This window comes from Asterias rubens, chromosome 12 (assembly GCF_902459465.1).
Source record: "Asterias rubens chromosome 12, eAstRub1.3, whole genome shotgun sequence".
In the NCBI taxonomy this organism is placed as follows: Eukaryota; Metazoa; Echinodermata; class Asteroidea; order Forcipulatida; family Asteriidae; genus Asterias; species Asterias rubens.
This window is the reverse complement of record NC_047073.1, coordinates 16,721,996-16,739,122: the sequence shown is the minus strand read 5'-3', so window position 1 is coordinate 16,739,122 and position 17,127 is coordinate 16,721,996. Positions and strand designations below refer to the sequence as shown.

Sequence of the window (17,127 nt, the reverse complement as noted above, 5' to 3'; positions counted from 1 at the left end):
GATCGGTATCTTTCCCTTACGCTCGCGGCAATTTTAATTCGAGCAATATTTTTTCACTTTCTTTTTGAGCCAGCAGAATTAATAAATTGCTAATTATGATGTAAATGTCTCTATTGAAGGCATCACGCCGCAGCTCCCGCTTTCTTCAGCAATATCTTCCGCTAATTTCCAAGCGGTTGCATTTGTGTCCTTCTTTCTTCTGAGACTCCGTTATCTCATCCCCTTCAGAACGGATTCAAAGAGTATAAAATCAGCGCTGCGCGGGAATAGACAAAAATAGATAGGGTTAAAATGATTTTGTTTTGATGACATGACTAGTCTTGCGCATTGAACTAAAAGGGAACAGGAGATGTGCTGTATAACATATCCGCTCTGTGCTTCCCAATAAGCGGCTGCGTTTGATGTACGCCTCAAAACCAGGATCTGTTTCATTAAAATAAAAAAACACGACCCGGTGAAAAGTTAGGATGAAATCTCCTGGAATGAAACGGTGATGACGGGTGTAAATTGGTTCATATATATCGTGTAAATGGCCACAGCGGTCCAATGGGCTAATGCAAACGCATACCAACCACGCATATAATATTATTTCTAGATATTAAGGGAAAATTCGGTAATATTTCTGATTCATCTACGGTTGAATGAGGAAAGCATTTATAAAGTTCCTTGTGCCTCATCAAGCTTGTAATTTTCTGTTTCTACAGCTTCGTGTGTAGGTGATGAAGGACACAGCAATTAATACACGATCAACATGGCTTCACTATTAACATACATTTTAGGCAGACTTAATGGATTTTGTTCAAATGTGTGTTAAGACGCCGCATATATTGGAGGTCTTGTTAATACAGGTATACAGACCTTGGGTCTAGAATGGCCTCTATAATTATTTCACCTGTTTTGAAACCTAGTACAGCTCACCTAAAATACACCTATAGGGACTGGTCGATCATCCAGCGCGAGATATCCTTGAAAGAAGGAATGAAATTGCACCATAAAACCTTGAAAGTTATTTTGTTTTGTATTTTTACTATTTTGGACATTTCAAAAAAAGATTCGGAAGTCTGAAAATTATGAGCGGGACTCTAGTGTTTTGTAGCATCCGAGAAATGCCTTCATATCGTTCGTCTTGTTCATCCAATAATATAATAAATTGTGTCATATGTCGAAACGAGGTGATAGGAACCGAGCAAAACAAATCGCAGTGTATTTTACTTTTATTCTATACTTGGCAATATAGGACTTTCGTTGAAGAGTCTCGTATAACGTGGTCCTTAAGAATATTATAACTTAGTATTTTTTTGTTTTTTCTTTTTCAGAATCTAAACGGCCTAGATTAGAAATTATTCGAGCTCCGACCAGCCCAACAGCTAGCAGCACCTCTGCATTGAGTCCACCCAACCCCATCTCGCCAAACCTTTCCGTTGAGCCACACACCAGAGCAGACACCGAGACAATAACACAGAGACATATGGATGAGCGAGTATCCCCTCCTATGAAGTTGACCTCATCACCCACGCCAAGCCCGAGGGGTGGGGATATGCCTCTAAGCCCCCGGTCTGATGGTAGTGGACGTATGCTCAGGGAAGACTACGAGAGAGAGGGTTACCGAGAGCAAAATAGTGCTGGGTTCATGGAGCAGCTTTCCCCGGCCCAGCTTCTTAGTACCTTCCACAGTCGGAAAGGACCCCAGCGTGCTCCAGTTGACGTACTCTGTCGGTTGTTTCCAGCGCAAAAACGTAGTGTGCTTCAACTCGTCCTACAAGGATGCAGTGGTGATATCACACAAGCTATTGAGCAGATACTGAATAACCAACGAGAGGAAGCATCTAGCGGACCAGTCACCACATCTATGCCGACACCTTGCTCTCCTGTCACGGCATCATTACCGGCAAGTTTCCCTCCATCAGCCACAGTCACAACAGACTCTCACGGTGCTTATATTGCTCATAGACCGTATCTACCTAATAGCCAGCATTTAAACCCAGGCGGTATGAAGTCAGCATTCTCCCCGTTGACCACTGCTATGCCAATGCCGAATATGGACAAAGCACCCTCTTCAGTTGTTGCTTCAAATATCCCCCAGATGAGGTTTGCGTATCCACCTTACCCCCGAGGTTTAACCCTGTGGAACCCTTATCAACCCACTGTTATACCCACAGCATTTGGGGTACGCCCAGCAACTGCCGCCGAGTATACTTTTAGTGGTATCATGCGAGATTTAAGCAATGGACATGGAGGTAAAGACTGTCGACCTAATGGAGCTTTCGGTGTTGGTGCTACTTGTGACTAGAACAAGTATTTCTTTCAAAAGTTAAACAGAACGTCAATGTTTCCCCTCTCAAATATGGACAAGCTTCAGCAAAGACATAGTATACTAATTTAGAAAAAGGGTGTCAACTTTATTAATTTATTTCGATTGGACATTTCTCTTTTGATAATGAGAATTACCAAAAGGTTTTGTGAAATGTACGACTCTTGTGTATTCATTTCAACATCCATACTGACGAAACAGCCGTTTTATCAATTTGTCGCTATATGTTAATGTTAGCATGGCAGTTTTTCCTATAAAAACTTGAACAAAACCCTGTGTTACTTGAGGTCACAACCTTTGTCCACGGTGTCAAAAAAGAAAAATAGTGTATAATTGTAGATTTTGTACAAGTCCTTGTGAATTACACGATGGATAACATTTTGGGATTTAAAAAGACGCACAGTTGATGTTTTTTGTGTTCTAACAATTTGTCAATGTACAGTATATGCACAATAATAATATATCTTCCATATTATGGTACCCGTAGTTCACTTTAACAATGTGGAAAATGGTGCAGTTGTTGTATTCGCAAAGCACTGTATTCATCAAATCAAAGAGGCGGTTTTTCCAAAAGATTTGAACTACGTGACCTATTAGACAAACTAATGCACTCGACAATGTCATTTCATTGATATTGCATTGCTATCGGTCTGCATTCAGGGTTAGGTGCTTGCTCTCTGTAGAATGTAGGGTTAATTTCAACATCCACTTTGATGTAGAAGTCAGACTCATGCCGGATGTTCACTTCATGATTTTCATTGGTGGAGATTGGGCGACATTTGACACTCGGTGTCACTTGAATGGTGTCGTAAAGCTTGTAAGACTGTTTCGGTTATGGTAGCTTTTATAGCTTGGGTGTTTAAGGTCACGTCCGAGCATTAATGGCTTCATCGGTGGCTACTGCTGGAACGCCAGAGTCTTATTCTTCAAAGCTACCATATCAGCCATCATGCATAGCCATAGCCGGTCTTACAGTCAATGCTTGCGTTGTTTGACATAGTCCGAATCAAACGAGGATTCTATGTTAAAAGCTCGTCATGAAACTCCCTCAAATGCGTTTTGAGTTCTTCAGTAATCGGAGCTTTGGGTAAAAAATAAATAGATGGTAACGGACAATGTACCTCCAACCTCACTCCGTATTAATATGTACGTCACTGTATAATTGCACTGTGTCGTTTAGAGTCCTGTATTTCATGTACAACCATCGTGTCAATTGTAGTCTGGTTCCCTATATTCGACAATGCTAAATCTCATTATTGGGCCACCACTCTTTGAGCACCAGCAGCTCCTGTCTTTTCTATCGTGTATAAAATAATGTACTTTATGTGTATAAATCGGTCGCCATTTTGTTTCGGTTTTCATAAGAAATGATGAAATCAACGGGTGTTTTCGAAACTGCGATTCTGGCTCAGGCTCCTAGACCTAGTCTGCTGTGTCGAACATTCTGGAGCCAGCCCCAACGCCTCTAGCCTGACCCTGAGCCAGAACAACGGACTCCAAACATATTCATAAAGTCCATAACTTACATCTCATCATTGAATCTGGGAAATAACTATGTTTATGTTAAGTTGTTTTGTGCAAAAGAAATGGTAGTTAAAAAAAACGGCAAAACACATAATCTTCATTAACAATCGAAATGTCAAACTTGCTCTCAGTGGCAACCAAACAAATGAAATTTTGTTTTTCAAAGCTTTCTTTTTATGTTGCAAAAAAAAGCAAATTTGTCAATATTTCGGCACAATGAAATCGTTTGCATTAAAGTAGTTATTAATGTGGATGAAGTTCTATTTGAGCAAAGAATTCCGTTCGTTTGAATTCCGTTCGGCTGAAGTTCAACTTGCTTTCTCTTGTTTTCTTTCTCTTATAAATGATACGTACACCAACATTTTGCAAACAGTTCCTTAATCTAAACCTTGATCTAACTTTCAAAAAAACAAAAACAAATATGTTGACAAAGATATCGTACACAATGAAATATTAATCGTTTCAGTGAGTCTCCCGCCGATGGAAATTTTATGAATTAATTTATAAAAGCCATGTTCAGTTCATAAATGATTAATTTGTGCACAGTTGTGTTATGAATGTATGATATTGTATGTACATATTTAAGAATTAAAAAAAAAAACGATTTTATATCTGCTCTTTAGGAAGAAACATCAACAGTGGAATTTTCAAAGGATACGACATTTAATTATTGGTATAAGGGGCAAGTTAGAGTTATTCGCTTTCTTCAAGATTGAAGGTTTTTTTTTTTAAACAAACAAAAATCTAAGCAACCTTGTGTAACATCATTGGTTTGTTTTTTGCCTGGTGTTTTATTTTGTTTTCAGTGAGTTGGCGATATCACCAGAGCAAACTGTAAAAGAAATCATGTAATAAAATAAAGCTATGATTAAAAACGAATTCACACAATCAAGGTCCCTGAACTGAACCGTGTTTGTAGGGATGTCATTTTTTGCTTTTTAAGTCAATCAAGAAAAAAAGAAAAAAAATAAGCAAAATGTACCCCAAAGGTTTTGGATTTTTATTGATCGTCAAAGTTTTTTGTCCAATCTTGAATGTTTTTTCTACTTCTATAATCTAATGTATGGTCATAAAAATGAAACAAAAACTATTGTCGACAAATCCCCCCAAAATATGTCTGCGGTTGAAATGCCCAATGCCCTAATCTATGTTAACTATTCAATAATTTACCAGAAATCAGTGAACATAGTTCACTGTGCATTGTTTTAATTGATTAAAATACAAATCATATAATCCGCGAAAGATTTTGTAAAATTTTACTTGAAATATGTGTAATATAATTTAAAAATTATTTGAATTACTCTTGGAGATGATTGGTTAGAAGTCGTCCCGCCATTGTGAGTGATTAATTATTTAAATTATACAAAGGAACTATTTACTTGTTTATTTACCACCGATTTGATTTACATTACTTCGTAAATTTATATGACATGTTTTCCTTTTTGGTACGAATCATAATATTGCACTGTGATAATTGTATTTATGCCAAAGTGGTTTAGCTATTCTCACTTGAACCCTTTTTTGCTAAATCAGTCTGATTTGAATGAAACTGCCCGAATTGACTCTTCATTTATGAAATATAGATATGAAGGAGAAGTACTCAGAGGAGTCCCAGTGAACAGAAAATGTTATTGATATTAAAAAATGTGAGCTTATTGAGAGATTTAAAATAAAAACAATTCTTACACAAAACCGCTCAAACTTAAATTTGATTTCTGTTTTGTTGAAATTGCTGCATTGTTGAAACAAATCAGAACGATTTGGCATAACACGTGGGACAATCACGACACCAAATGCTTACTCAAAACTGAAGAATGAAACCATATAAGCTAGCAGCATCTTGTCTGACCAAATTATATGTACATGTAATGTCTGAGAAGCAAAAGTGTTGGGACTTTGTGCCAAAGATTCCATTTCGTTAATCTGTTAAGCATAGCCACTTACCAACATACTAGAGCACCAATCGCAACATCGTGAATTACATGGCACTTTGGCTAGTAACCTTTGTTTGCTTAGCAGCATTTCGTGTTCTTAATACTTTTTGTTCTGCTTACATTTGGCCTTGTTTGTTGTTTGGATTGCCACTCCCAACCGGTTATCGATATTCTATCCATGCTATTACGTCATTAAGTCACAAAGGCCGATTTCAATCATGCAAATTAATTTGCAGATCTGTTATTTTATTGTTGTGAATTTTAAAACCCATTGTTTTAAAGCCTCTGGGGTGCAGTGATGAACCACTGCTGGATATGTTAATTGTATAAGAGTTCAAAGATGTTTTGTGTAAATTTCCTAAATAAAGGTAAGAGAAACAGACAACAGTTGTGTTTGTTTTTATTTGTTGTTGAAGTCCCGCAACAGAAAACGTCCGGGTGATTTCGCCTTTAGAGATTTCATTTTAATTTCTTATGTAAAATTCTTCCCTTTGAAATTTTATTGAATGATGGAACGAACGAAATTTGTGAGGCGGGCATGATGGTTAAAACGTGGAAGAAAACAGAGAAGTTCTTTAAACAAAACGTTGGTCAAATCATAACCATTGTGGACCACGTCCACACTTGCAAACAATAAATACGAACAATTCACTTTCTGTGAAAGTAACCGATGAGTTTGTATAACTTTATCACCAAAGACATCATCTACTCGATCACCATTAAAGACATCATCTACTCGATCACCATTAAAGACATCATCTACTCGATCACCATTAAAGATACTCAATGCAAAGCACATATATTGAACGTTTGCTCATCACACATTCTGTCTCTATTCAAACTGAATTTAATATTCATTGGATGATTTCTTATGGCCTACGTCCGGGCATCTTAACCGAACCAGGTGTTCAGTCCCAGAGAACTGAGAATGAGTTTGACGTGACACCCAGCTACCCCTGCCGTTTCACTGCGGGTCTGTTGGACATAGTTTGGACCATGCTTCGACAGCTCTATATTACTCTCTCGGCAGAAACCCTTTACTGTATCCTGTTTGAGACTTAGTCAATTCAGCCCTCATCAAAGTCTCCCTGTATTGTCCTGGGTATAAATGCCCTGATGATGTGTTCTCACCCTGTATGTTAAGATTGTAGGACCCTCTGATTTACCCCCTTCTCTACAATGGCATGAGGGCTGGCGCCGATAGATAACGAGGTCACGGGACCCTTTCTGCTTCCCCATTATGAACCCTTCCTGTCCCCTATAGAAACCCACCCCTCCCTGTCCACCTCCACCCTTCATCTATCATTCAGATCCAGCCTCTATAATTATCACTGGTTAACTAGAGGGGAATAATTCAAGTCAATCTTATTGTGGTAGACTATTACCAATGATGGATCAGGACTGTAGTTTGCAGGGTGGGCTCAGTCATAGATACATCAGATCATCTGCAGGGATTGAATCAAACACAAATAAAACTCTTGAAATCCAATGCAGATTTAACATCTAATTAAAAGCTGTTTTTCTTGGTCCGAGATAAAACCGGGAGCACTGAGACGTGCCCCCCAAAATGTTGCTATTTTTTGAAGTGGCAACATCAAGAAGCCAAATTCACATCCTTTAAACGCATACAATGCAGATTATCTTATAAAAAAAACATACTAAATGGCACCAACAAGAGAAAACTGGAGAAAACAAGTGCCCCCCCCCCCCCTTCCGTGAAAAAAAATATTTCTTCCCTTCTTTCTCCCCTTTTAACCCCACCACCCTCTAAAACTTTGTTGTATCTGCTGAGACCACACTTTGGTATCGGCAAGATTAATATAAAACTTTGTTGTATCTGCTGAGACCACACTTTGGTATCGGCAAGATTAATATCAAACTTTGTTGTATCTGCTGAGACCACACTTTGGTATCGGCAAGATTAATATCAAACTTTGTTGTATCTGCTGAGACCACACTTTGGTATCGGCAAGATTAATATAAAACTTTGTTGTATCTGCTGAGACCACACTTTGGTATCGGCAAGATTAATATAAAACTTTGTTGTATCTGCTGAGACCACACTTTGGTATCGGCAAGATTAATATAAAACTTTGTTGTATCTGCTGAGACCACACTTTGGTATCGGCAAGATTAATATAAAACTTTGTTGTATCTGCTGAGACCACACTTTGGTATCGGCAAGATTAATATCAAACTTTGTTGTATCTGCTGAGACCACACTTTGGTATCGGCAAGATTAATATCAAACTTTGTTGTATCTGCTGAGACCACACTTTGGTATCGGCAAGATTAATATCAAACTTTGTTGTATCTGCTGAGACCACACTTTGGTATCGGCAAGATTAATATAAAACTTTGTTGTATCTGCTGAGACCACACTTTGGTATCGGCAAGATTAATATAAAACTTTGTTGTATCTGCTGAGACCACACTTTGGTATCGGCAAGATTAATATCAAACTTTGTTGTATCTGCTGAGACCACACTTTGGTATCGGCAAGATTAATATAAAACTTTGTTGTATCTGCTGAGACCACACTTTGGTATCGGCAAGATTAATATAAAACTTTGTTGGATCTGCTGAGACCACACTTTGGTATCGGTAAGATTAATATCAAAAGCAGGTTGATCTCCTACAATCAGTTGAATCTATTCATGAGTAGAAGTATCACAATTAGATCAGGTTTTCCTCAGTCTCTAGTTTAGCTGATAGATGTCGTTTCATTGGCTGCTGCAAGTAATAAGTATAACTCTATTTCTGTATTCAACATACTGGAAAACATATCCAGAGTTCTGCTTGGGCAGCGACTTCCGAAGCATGCTGAGTTAGGTTTGATTTGTCAATGATTCATCACAGAGTAATCTCAGTCAATATGACGCTGATTGAGGGACATGTGTACTGAGTGATTCCACCGATGCATCGCCAAGACTCGACTCATTGTTCTGGTCGGTCAGAGAACTTCCACGGGAAACTGACAGAGGGAAATTACATCAGCGGTTCTCCTTTATAGCATTGTTCTCGATAGAGATCAACCAAGTCATCCCTTTCACTCTCGAAACGATAACTTATCTTCCCTTGTCTTCATATTCTATCGATCTGTTTGTAAAAAAAGGAAACAATCGTTGAATAGAAAAGAAGAGATCTTGTTAGTCTCTTTTCTTAATATCTGTGTTTTGAGGAATCTACTTCGGCATTGTAACTACGAGGTCTTGTTTGTAACTAAGCTACTGTATCCGTCTAATAAGCCTTTGCTCAACATGACAAGAAGGTTGCTTATTGGTCCATTCTGTGCAATGCGCTAACGTAGCTAAGCGTGGTTTCATTTAAGATGGCTTTGTGATGACGTCATTCCATAAGTTCCATTTCAGAACTGAACAACGCCAACAAGAAAATCAAGGATTTGATTTCTACAAGTTATAGTCTATGCCATTGAATCCACCCCGGCTTTTCTTATCTCATTTGGACCTGCGTTCATCTTGAAAATTAGATTTTGAGTTATTCAAAGGCTCTTTCAACCACACACAGTCTGACCAACTGACCTCAATTTCACTGTTACGAAGTTGTATATGTTTTGTGTATGTTTGAAATGAGAATCAGTCAAAAGACCAAGAATGTTTAATCAATTATTATTCCTTGCTTTGAATTTGTACTTTTGTAAACGCACCGTGCATTTTAGATTAGTTTTCCTATTCAAAGCTTTTCTACTTAGTGACTTGTGGTTCAAATTACTCCTAGACTATTCCAAGGTCACTTGAACCAATCCACAAAGAAGAGATGATATTGATATTATAAGTTTCACACAAGCGCGAGTGGAATACGGAAAAATATAGCGCTTCTGCGTCCCATATCCACCTTCATCTTCATCCGAACATTATCTAAGGAAGTTATGACGGTAGGCCTGTCATCTTATATATGAATCGGGAAATCATGAAAAGCTAAACTTCCTAAGAATTGTACGGGAAGTCTCTGGTAAGAGTTTCCCGGAATGCTTGAGGATTATGGAATTATGGAATTCGCAAATTATGAAGGAAGTCGAGAAATCGTGTAATATTATCACCAATATTCAAAATGATTCCACACTCCTCTCAAACGTCTACATGCATTCATGATGACACTGGATGACGATATAGGAAACATGGCATCAATTTTCCCACAGTATATTATATCAAGGAAGTCGTCCAAATGTACTTTTTGCTGTACTTTTCCAGCCGCAGAATAAGAATGGTAACGATCTGGCGGCCATTTAACCTCTGACCTCATACGGTGCCTGGGCTGTTTCTTTTCAATTGGCCACACAGTGGTGTCTCACCGCGTCACCGTTGCGATGGACCGTTGCGATAGGGGATGCGATGGCAAACAGAGCTAATTTGTCAACTCAGTAGGTGCTGTCTATTTTAACGTCATACTGAAATGGTTGGGACAGACGGAACACTTTGGTATTGAAATAAATATTAAAGGCGTGGTTTAAAAACAGAAATGGTTCAATTCAACTCGACATTTATTTCCACAATGCAAAATCTATAATGTGGTTAATACTGGTATTTAAACTGTTTGTTCAAAGATTTTGGGATTCAAAGGAGAAAGTTCACCAAACCCACACAAAAATTGGAAACGCTTGTAAAATAAACTTCCCAAGTCCTTCGCATACTCTACCATCATGGAATTGTGCATAATGATTTTAATGCAGAGAAAACAAGACTGCGCATTGAATGTTCCCGATGTGCAAATACTCGCTAGACTTGCCAAGTCTACTACCAATCCATTGCCTTCTTTTTAACGCTGATCGGCGGATAATAAAACTCAGTTTTTATTAAACGACGGTACTGGTTGGACATTTACTTCTATAATTGGTTGCGTGTTTAATTATTTTAACGGCCAAGTAGTCAACTAATTCGCTCTTGAAACTAGTAAATAATTAAGAAATTAATTGAGACGACGCCTCGAGGCGAGGTTATGAAGTTGTTTTTTTGATTTGGTGCTGAATACCCAACTTATACTTAGTGAAACGTCGGGTAACTTTCTAATAAAATTGTTACAAAGGGCTGAATTTCACAGCAATGAACAAAAATAAATAGTGGTCTCAAAATGTATAAACACTCTTCTTTGGTGTCAATGTCTCCAGTTTCAACAAAGCATTATCGATATTTCTACCACCACTCAGAAACAAATTTCTGCTGGATTTTGACCAGCAATGTTTTCATTTCCAGCTTGAGTATTAACGACCGTGGACGTTACTGTATTCTCCCGTCCTTTTACACCCAAGCCAGCCGCTCCGCGACATGACTGCCTTCTATAACTTGCACGAATTCCATCGCGACTCTCGGCTGGAAATGTTATTCTTGCGTATCGATCGAACTCCGAGAATGACCGACCATCGGGGACAAACCATGGGGCGATTGGCCGGCTCTCCACTGCGCAAGCCCCATAAGTTTCTTGAGTGACAGTGGTATCCGAGGGGGTTCAAGAAAACACGTCATGTTGGGAGACGTCCATCAAAAAAGGACGGCACGGCATGGGATCTTAGGACTGGGGTGGTAAAACAAGAAGATATTTTATAAATTTAGTTCGATGCCATGTCTTTATGATAGTTGTTTTTAGTGTCTGTTTCTTCAGATTTTGCTTATTTTTTACAAATGATATAATGGCCTGACTTAAACCCCATCTATATCGAATGCTGTGTTTTTCTTTCTTTTAAAAAAACCTTCTGATTTATTTGCTGGTTTGCAACAAAATAAATGTGCTACGTTTATAACTACGCGGCCATCTTGTTTTTGTTAAAATCAAATCAGAACTGAGGCTGAGAGTAAAATAGTTTAATCCCTGTTCAGATATATTGAGAATATGTACGCATTGATATTATCATAGGAAAAGAAAAAGACCAGTGGTGTCACCAGACTTGAGGTTGGTTATTTCACTGAACAAGACAAAGACAGTTTTGTTGTTTTCTGCAAGCATCGTTAAATTTGATGACTTTGAAAGGACATTGCACCTGACCGTGTCACATGACCAGTAGTACCAGGGTTGTTGAACGTCTATCAAGTCAGCCACCAGCGGGTAGGGGGACTGGTTGTTCTTATAGATTAATACCATGTTTAAAATGTTATGATATGCTGTTTATACTACAACTCAGTTTAGTGTTTGAATAACACCGATTTAATGATCTCCATATTGGACCCATAAAACCGGTATTTGATTCAACGTGACGTACGTCTTAACAGGTAGGCCGTTAGCTACTGAGCAAATGCTACACATATAAACACAGATTGTACAAGTGTCAAATCTGCCATGAAAAACAGTTGTTCTTGGGAGACCTTCCAGAATAAAATGTTGAATTTTTGAAAGCTTCTGTGAAGTAATCTCAAAATTTAAAGTTTTTTTCTGCTTACACGCAGACAATTTATTTGTTTTTACCTGGACGTGGACCCCCCCCCCTCTTCCCATGGCCGTTTGAAGAGATCTATCCTAAATGATTACTTTTCTCGGACAGATTTGAGAACGACTAACCTGACTTCTGATTTCCAGTCAGAATAGAAAAATACACTTCATACTTCTTGAAAAAAACAAACATTGCAACTTGTGACTTAATTTAGGGTCGCCTTGAAAGGTTACCTCCGAATAATCTAGGTAAATATTTTTGTCTGATTTGACCAAGACCTTTACCAGCGATTTGTATCGATTCGTAGCCCCAGTCTAGTACCTAAATGTAGCCTGGGCTCTAGGTAGAGGTAACATGTTGGGGGTTTGCAATTGCTTGTTTTTCAGCGAAGACGGATTGTCTCCATGATATTGTCAACACTTACGCTTTACTTACTAACGATTATGTAAAATACTTATACTTCTAACGATACTATCCTTACGATATTTACGTTATTTACTTACGATTTACGGTACTTACGATACTTACGATACTTACGATACGTACGGTACTTGCTTAAAATGATTAACATACTTACTTATACCTGTTTACGACACTTACGGTACTTACTGATCTTGCGACACTTATGGAACTTACGATACTTATGATACTTACTAACTAAGTGTACCTACAATACGTACGACGCTTACTCACAGTACTTACGAATAAAACGATATTTACGAAACTTACTCACGATACTTACTTAGAACTATTTACGATACGTATTTATAACCATTTACGCTACATACGGTACTTACATATGATACTTACGCAACTTACGGAACTAACTATGCCTATTTAAGATACTTGCGGAACTTAGTAGATTCTTACAACACTGCTAACAACACTTAGGATATTTACTGACGATAATGATACTATTATCGTCGGTTTTAAAATCTCCCTCAAAAGAACACTCAAGCAAAAGGAATAAACTTGAATGTTGAAGTTAATCACAATAAACTCAGTGGTAATCTTTTTCTTTTCACTCGTATATTCATCAATAAGTTGATTTAATATATTTTTATTTTCAAAACTACAATAATTTACCGCTGATGTTATTTATACCTATAGAGTCCTGAATTGTTGTTTGATCCATTGGTGTTTAATAAACGATTTAATCACTTGGGCCAATGCACTCTTGCTTCTATGAATTAAAAACTTCCCAATGGATGTTTTTTCTTTAATAGTTTGATGCAAATATCCTTTCAGGTCTTTTGCCGATCCAATCAAAATTATAAACGTTTTCCATGAAAAAAAATCTTTTTGTTCCCATTAATTTGCATTGTTAAAGTTAATAGCTATCTGATGAACATTTCGCGCGAGAGTGAAAAACTGAATTGACTGATGTGATGTTTGTTTAGGCTGTAGCTTTAAGGTTGTCATAAATTGTTCTTTGATTTGAGAATAGATCTATTTGAGCCATCCTGTGGGCTCACTATCACGGACCTTTACAAAACCCTAATGACTAAAGCTACTATTGATTTTTCATTTAGTCGAAGACAACGAGTCCGTTTGAGAATCATTACCGGCTAAAGAATACTCGGATAGGAAAGAAAAAACAATATAATATGAGGGAAATCATTTTTGTAAATATAAAAAAGGTATGGAAGATCTCAAGCAGTGTGTTTTGTTCGTATAAATGTGGCCACCTTACATCGTCTATCCCCGGTGGGCATTTATCAGGTACTAGGAAATTGAATACTATTATAGTGGAAACAATTAATTAGCAGTGTTCAACTCACGGCCATAGTACGACCACATATTTGTTTGTTTAAGATACCTTTTGAGGTGTTATGATACGGATAGTATATTCCCCCCCTTGTGTTTAGAGAGAGAGAGAGATGATGGTGCTCCGTCCGGTAAGCATGGGGTGTACCGTCACATTGCTCGCCCGGGCCGCGGCAGGGCCTTGAGGGGGTGTTTGATACACCGCATGGTGAGGGGAACATTAAGCAGCTAGTGTCATCGAATATGACCAGGTAGTTGGAGAGAGCAATTAAGAATTAATACCTTAGAGGATGGTGGGAATTCCAGCTGAAAATGAACATTAAAGAGACGGTTAAACCAAATTTCTCAAATATCAGTCAAAGTTTCAAAACTTCAAAACAAAAATGAACTGACGACCGATCAGAAATTTGTCGACGTGACTTTTTATTAATTGAAGAAACGAAAGACAAGATTGCCACTCACTTCGAAGCAAGACGAAGTAGAAATGTGAGATATGTTGGAATGATTGTTGGTATACGGTCTCGGGGTTGGCATGTGCGGCTTTAGTCATAACCTTTTCTTCGTATTCGCTATTCACGGAGATACCAAAACTTCTGTTCTCGCCTGAAAACATTTCACATAATTTCACTCTCTTTCAACATAAACTAAAAACACACTTGTTCATGTTTGATTATTTTACCAGTTGAAAAACAATTAGTTTAACTTGACTTTTCTTGACTGGTGTCTTTGAATGTTTTTATAGGCAAGTGCACCTTATAAATGTCATTATTATTAGTTCAGCAGTTTTAACACTTTACATTAGATGTTTCAATTACGAATAAAACGTTGACTTGGGTATACGAAGGACAAGTGTTTGATTTTTTTTAGATGACTTTGTCTCATCAAAACAGTTTAGCCGAATCGAGACTGAAGGGACAAATTGCTTGACCCCATTTCAGGTACATTCGAACATTTGTAGTTATTATTGCTATTACTCAAAGGGCACAAGGAAATGAACCAATATTCGTTTGCATTTATTAATCCATGTCAAAAGACACAAGTGGCTGACGCTAATGTCCCAAACTATTGCAATATACACAGTCGCACAAGTTATCTGATTTGGGATTCTCGTATTGATTGTAAAGTGTTTTTTGCTTCCCCTCAAATTTGTACAATTTTCTTGGCCTGCTTTTTGCAGTTTTGTAGTATACCCATGGAGGTATACTAAGAGGTGGTGTACGTTAGAATTACAACCATATAGTTTGCCCTGCTCAACCATGGTTCGACCGGGCATCGGAATGCTACATCCCGCAGCCCTACAGCACCCCCCTCCTATCCCAGCTGAGTATACTGTATGAGTCTTACCACAGATCACTACAGAGCATGGTGCTTACTCCACTGCTTTTAAAAACATTGCTCTGTTTAGGTAAGATGGAATGAAACTGTCACAAGAATACATACCTTGCAGTCTTTGCTATTGAATGGGATTTAAAGGCATGGTGCAGTATAGCTTTGGAAATAAGTAGCATTACAGCAATTATACAGTACCGGCTTAACTACTGCTTTTGATATGCTTACTGGCTTTGAATCAATATAAGGTATATACAACATTTGTAATATTGCAAGTCATTGATGCCTCTGGTGATTCATACAATAAATATATGGTACCGTGGTACTGTTTCTTCTGCTGGATGGTGGTTGGCTTACATTGCTACTGACACTTCATGTACAATATACATAAGCACAACTCATATTTGATGAGAGAAAGGTGCAGCATTGGTAATACTGTCTAGTTACAGCTTATCCTTTCGCAAATACTACATATTGTTACCTGTCAATTCCACTTAGGATCACCTTCTTTAAGGTACTTAAACAGCCTTGTAAAACAAAATCAATTTACAAGTCCATTTACTTCTCAAATACCAATAAAATTGCCCATTTGGGAACGCCCCGTTCTTTAATTCAAAGTATCTCAATAGACTGTCGTTCTCATTTTATAAACGAAGGATCACAGTTATTCTGAAACATGAAACTATATTTTAAAATCCCAATTCTGTTCCTTCACTTTAAATGACTCAATGATTGGATCAAGTGAGCTACATGTATACAGATTGACAGTTTTACGGATAGTGTGTGCCACAACGTGAGCCACTTCACGTGAGGCAAATAAAACAACACGAGAACTGACTTCATGGTCAAACGATCTGTGAGATACATTGCGCAATCCCCCTCCGTGATTCATTAAGGTTAAATGGTGCTTCTGTTAAACACGGTACGGCGCCAAATTTGTACGCTGGCACCCCGCACGTGCACCAGCTATCTACGGAGCGGACAGCTGCACATGTCCACATCTATATTTCTAAACTCTGTTTCGCAAGAAATGCGGCGGCTGTTTCAGGTCGCGAGTAAGATTATTTTAATATTGTTAATTATGTCCATTACCATGAGTGATTCTCAAAGATATACTAATATGAATGACAGAATGATACACTTGTATCACCTGATTCTTTTGTAGGTTTCAGGTTTGGTCAACATTGATATTTGAGATAAGAGTTTATAATGTAACAGTCGTCTGATTGAATTGTGTATAAGTGCCAATTCATTAACAAAAATGTAACGGTCTGCCATAAAGTAATGACGTGTGTTAACTGGTCCCCGTATGCTCGCCTATTGAGTGAGCATTTTGTACTATGTTGTTGGTAGCGTAACGGGTACCAGCTCACATTCAATAAATACCCGTGGATAATGAAAATGACATTTGCTATCTACCTGGTATCCTGCTGTTTTGAGTGGCGTTATCAAAATGGCAATCAGCATTGTAACGCTACACTTACTCCTTATTTTCTTCATTGTCGGATACCAGTGTCGTGGCCATGGGAATTATAATGATAATAATAAAAGACCATCGAAAGTTTTGGAAAGTTGCCAAACCGTGTGAGAGGTTGTTTAATGAGAGTTTAGTGTGTTTGTTTTGTTCATAGCTCAATTTATTTCCACTCAATCATTTAAAGTGACAACATACAACATTACAGGAGAAAACAAAAATGTATCCCGTCCTGTTGCGTTTAAAGGATTTGGGTACTTTTTCAAAATGTACACTGATTTACATTAAACTTACAGGGTTTGAAGATAACGATAGTGGAAAGCTTCCCTTCAAATATTACTAACTAAGGTTGTGTAGTTTTTGAGAAACGAGTAAAACAAGTCACAAAATAATTTATTTTAGCATGTAA

The 17,127-nt window shown here is 37.9% G+C and overlaps 1 protein-coding gene across 1 annotated transcript in view; it reads left to right on the top strand.

The window, feature by feature from the left end:
• LOC117297568 (doublesex- and mab-3-related transcription factor A2-like) overlaps positions 1-6,144 on the top strand; it is a 32,936-nt gene extending 26,792 nt beyond the window's left edge. The window contains exon 2 of the mRNA XM_033780665.1: positions 1,317-6,144. Within this exon, the coding sequence (XP_033636556.1) occupies positions 1,317-2,290 (974 nt within the window). The 3' untranslated portion in view covers positions 2,291-6,144. The remainder of the gene's footprint in view (positions 1-1,316) is intronic.
• The last annotated feature ends 10,983 nt before the right edge of the window (positions 6,145-17,127 follow it).